Source organism: Aegilops tauschii, chromosome 2, assembly GCF_002575655.3.
Source record: "Aegilops tauschii subsp. strangulata cultivar AL8/78 chromosome 2, Aet v6.0, whole genome shotgun sequence".
Lineage (NCBI taxonomy): Eukaryota > Viridiplantae > Streptophyta > Magnoliopsida > Poales > Poaceae > Aegilops > Aegilops tauschii.
The window spans coordinates 488,498,303-488,500,398 of NC_053036.3; the positions used below are offsets into that span (position 1 = coordinate 488,498,303).

Consider the following 2,096-nt stretch of genomic DNA (forward strand, 5'->3'; position numbering starts at 1 on the left):
ATGTAAGAAGCTCTGAGATTGGAGCAATATATGCATGCCTCGTAATAATGAAGAAAACTTTGCATAGGAACAATCTTTACTCAAACTTGAGATTGCAGTTTGACAGAGAAAATATGTGTTTCGCATTTGGCCACACATCACATGCATACATTAGTTGCAGAGTTGCAGTAACTAAGGTGTCTCAGTCTCTCAAATCATGTTTCTATTTTCTCTCAAGATATTACATACACCCACACACATGTATGATAATCATAAAAAGAATTCGAAGTTCAGAAGTATAGTTTTCGCAGAATGTCCCCCGCCCAGCACAACCTTATCACGGCCAGTCACGAGCTACCTTCTCACGCGCCGCTAAATCTCCAGCCCCTGCGCCGCACTGTTGACCATGTCTATGCCAGCCTCGAGGCGGGCATGCACGCGCTCATCCTCGCGCAGCTCCGGCGTGAAGGCGCGCCCCCACCCGTTGCACCACTCGACGGCCTCTCTGGTGGCGGGTTTCGTGGCCAGCAGCCAGTGACGGAGCGCGTGCCGCCACCTGCCGAAGAACTCGGCCTCCAGGAGCCGCGCCATGTCCTCCGCCCGCACGAGCGGCGCCCACTTCATGATCACCTCCAAGAACGCGTCGTCATTCTGCTTCGGCGGCGTGATCCGGAGGCTCCGCAGGCGCTGTTCCAGGTGCCACACGACGCCGATCCCGTCGACGAACTCCTCCCAGCTCGCCCGGCCGAACAGGGCCTTCCAGGGCGCCACCAGGTTAAGGTTGGACTTGGAGAGCAAGGCGTGGCCGGCGTCGTCCCATTCCCGCAGCGCCCTCTCAAGCTTGCGTCTCACGGTGACGCATAGGCTCTCCAGCAGTGGACCGGCGAGCGGCATCCACTGGCGAAGCAGGAGGTGACAGCAGTTGGCCTGCCAGGCATCCCACGGGTCCCATGACTCCACTTCGGCGGTCAGCTCCGGCATGACGACCTCTACGAGGATGCGCTGCACGGCGGAAGGAGGCAGTGTGTCCTTCCACTGCGCCAGGAAGCGGCGCACCCGCTCGGAGTCCGTGGTCTTCCACTCCAAGGCCTGGACAGCCGGAACCACCGTGTCTTCGACGAGCTCCACGTACGGCGACATGGCCGACCCGTCGTCCAGTGTGTTCCTTAGGACGACGAACACGTCCAACCACATGGCCGGGTCCCAAAGAGGCTGCCACCTTTGGAGCACCGGGCCAATGAGCCGCGCCACGAGCACGCCCGCCGTGTTCGCGAGGCAGTACGTCTGCAGCGATCACCGTTGTTTGCAAGGCTGACTGAAGGAAAAGCTCATCCTTACCAAACTGTCAATGGACATGAGTACAACATGAGCTACTATCTGGTTGACGGTATCTATCCTCCGTGGGCTACCTTTGTCAGCACCATCCCTAACCCAGTTGGCTAGAAAAAGGCTCACTTTGCCGAAAAACAAGAAGTAGCTAAAAAGGATGTCTAAGGGGCATTTGGAGTTTTGCGGGCCCGTTTTGTAGTTGTTCGTGGACCTGCTAAACAATGGGATCTGGATACTTTGTGGGAGGTGATGAAATGTTGTGTGATCATGCACAACATAATCGTCGAGGATGAGGGTGACGATGCTGCCGCAACTCTAGAATTTGAGAACATGGGTGGTCCTATCCAACTTCCAGACCAGAATCGGGCCACATTTGAAGAGTTTATTCAAATGCATCAACAAATTCAGCATCGACCAACTCACAAGCGGCTGAAGGAAGATTTGATTGAGCATCAGTGAGCGGTGAACAGGGAAAATAATGTTGGGATGTAATATTTGAATATTTTTAAATTTGAACTACTGCTGCATGTGGCTATTTGAACGTCCGTACACATTGTATGCGTCTATTTGTTCATGCGGACTTAAAAATATAATGAGAAATGCCGGATGTATGCGGCCATGGTTGGATGGCGGCCTCCCGCATCCATGTCCATGGACTGGCCCCCTGTTCGCAGACGGGTGCGTGAGGAAATTTACGGGTTGCCGTTGGAGATGCCCTTACACATAGTTGATGTTGACTGAGTTCCAATACACAAGGGTCTCCTCTTGATCGAAGGTGAACTCCTCCG

The 2,096-nt window shown here is 54.2% G+C and overlaps 1 protein-coding gene across 1 annotated transcript; it reads right to left on the minus strand.

Moving 5' to 3' along the window:
* Positions 1-351: 351 nt before the first annotated feature.
* Positions 352-1,403, minus strand: LOC141041155 (septin and tuftelin-interacting protein 1 homolog 1-like). Its single transcript, XM_073507269.1, has 2 exons — positions 1,389-1,403; positions 352-1,263 (listed from the first exon to the last, which is right to left on the minus strand). The coding sequence occupies exons 1-2, from the start codon at positions 1,401-1,403 to the stop codon at positions 352-354; spliced, it is 927 nt and encodes a 308-aa protein (XP_073363370.1).
* Between the last annotated feature and the right edge of the window lie 693 nt (positions 1,404-2,096).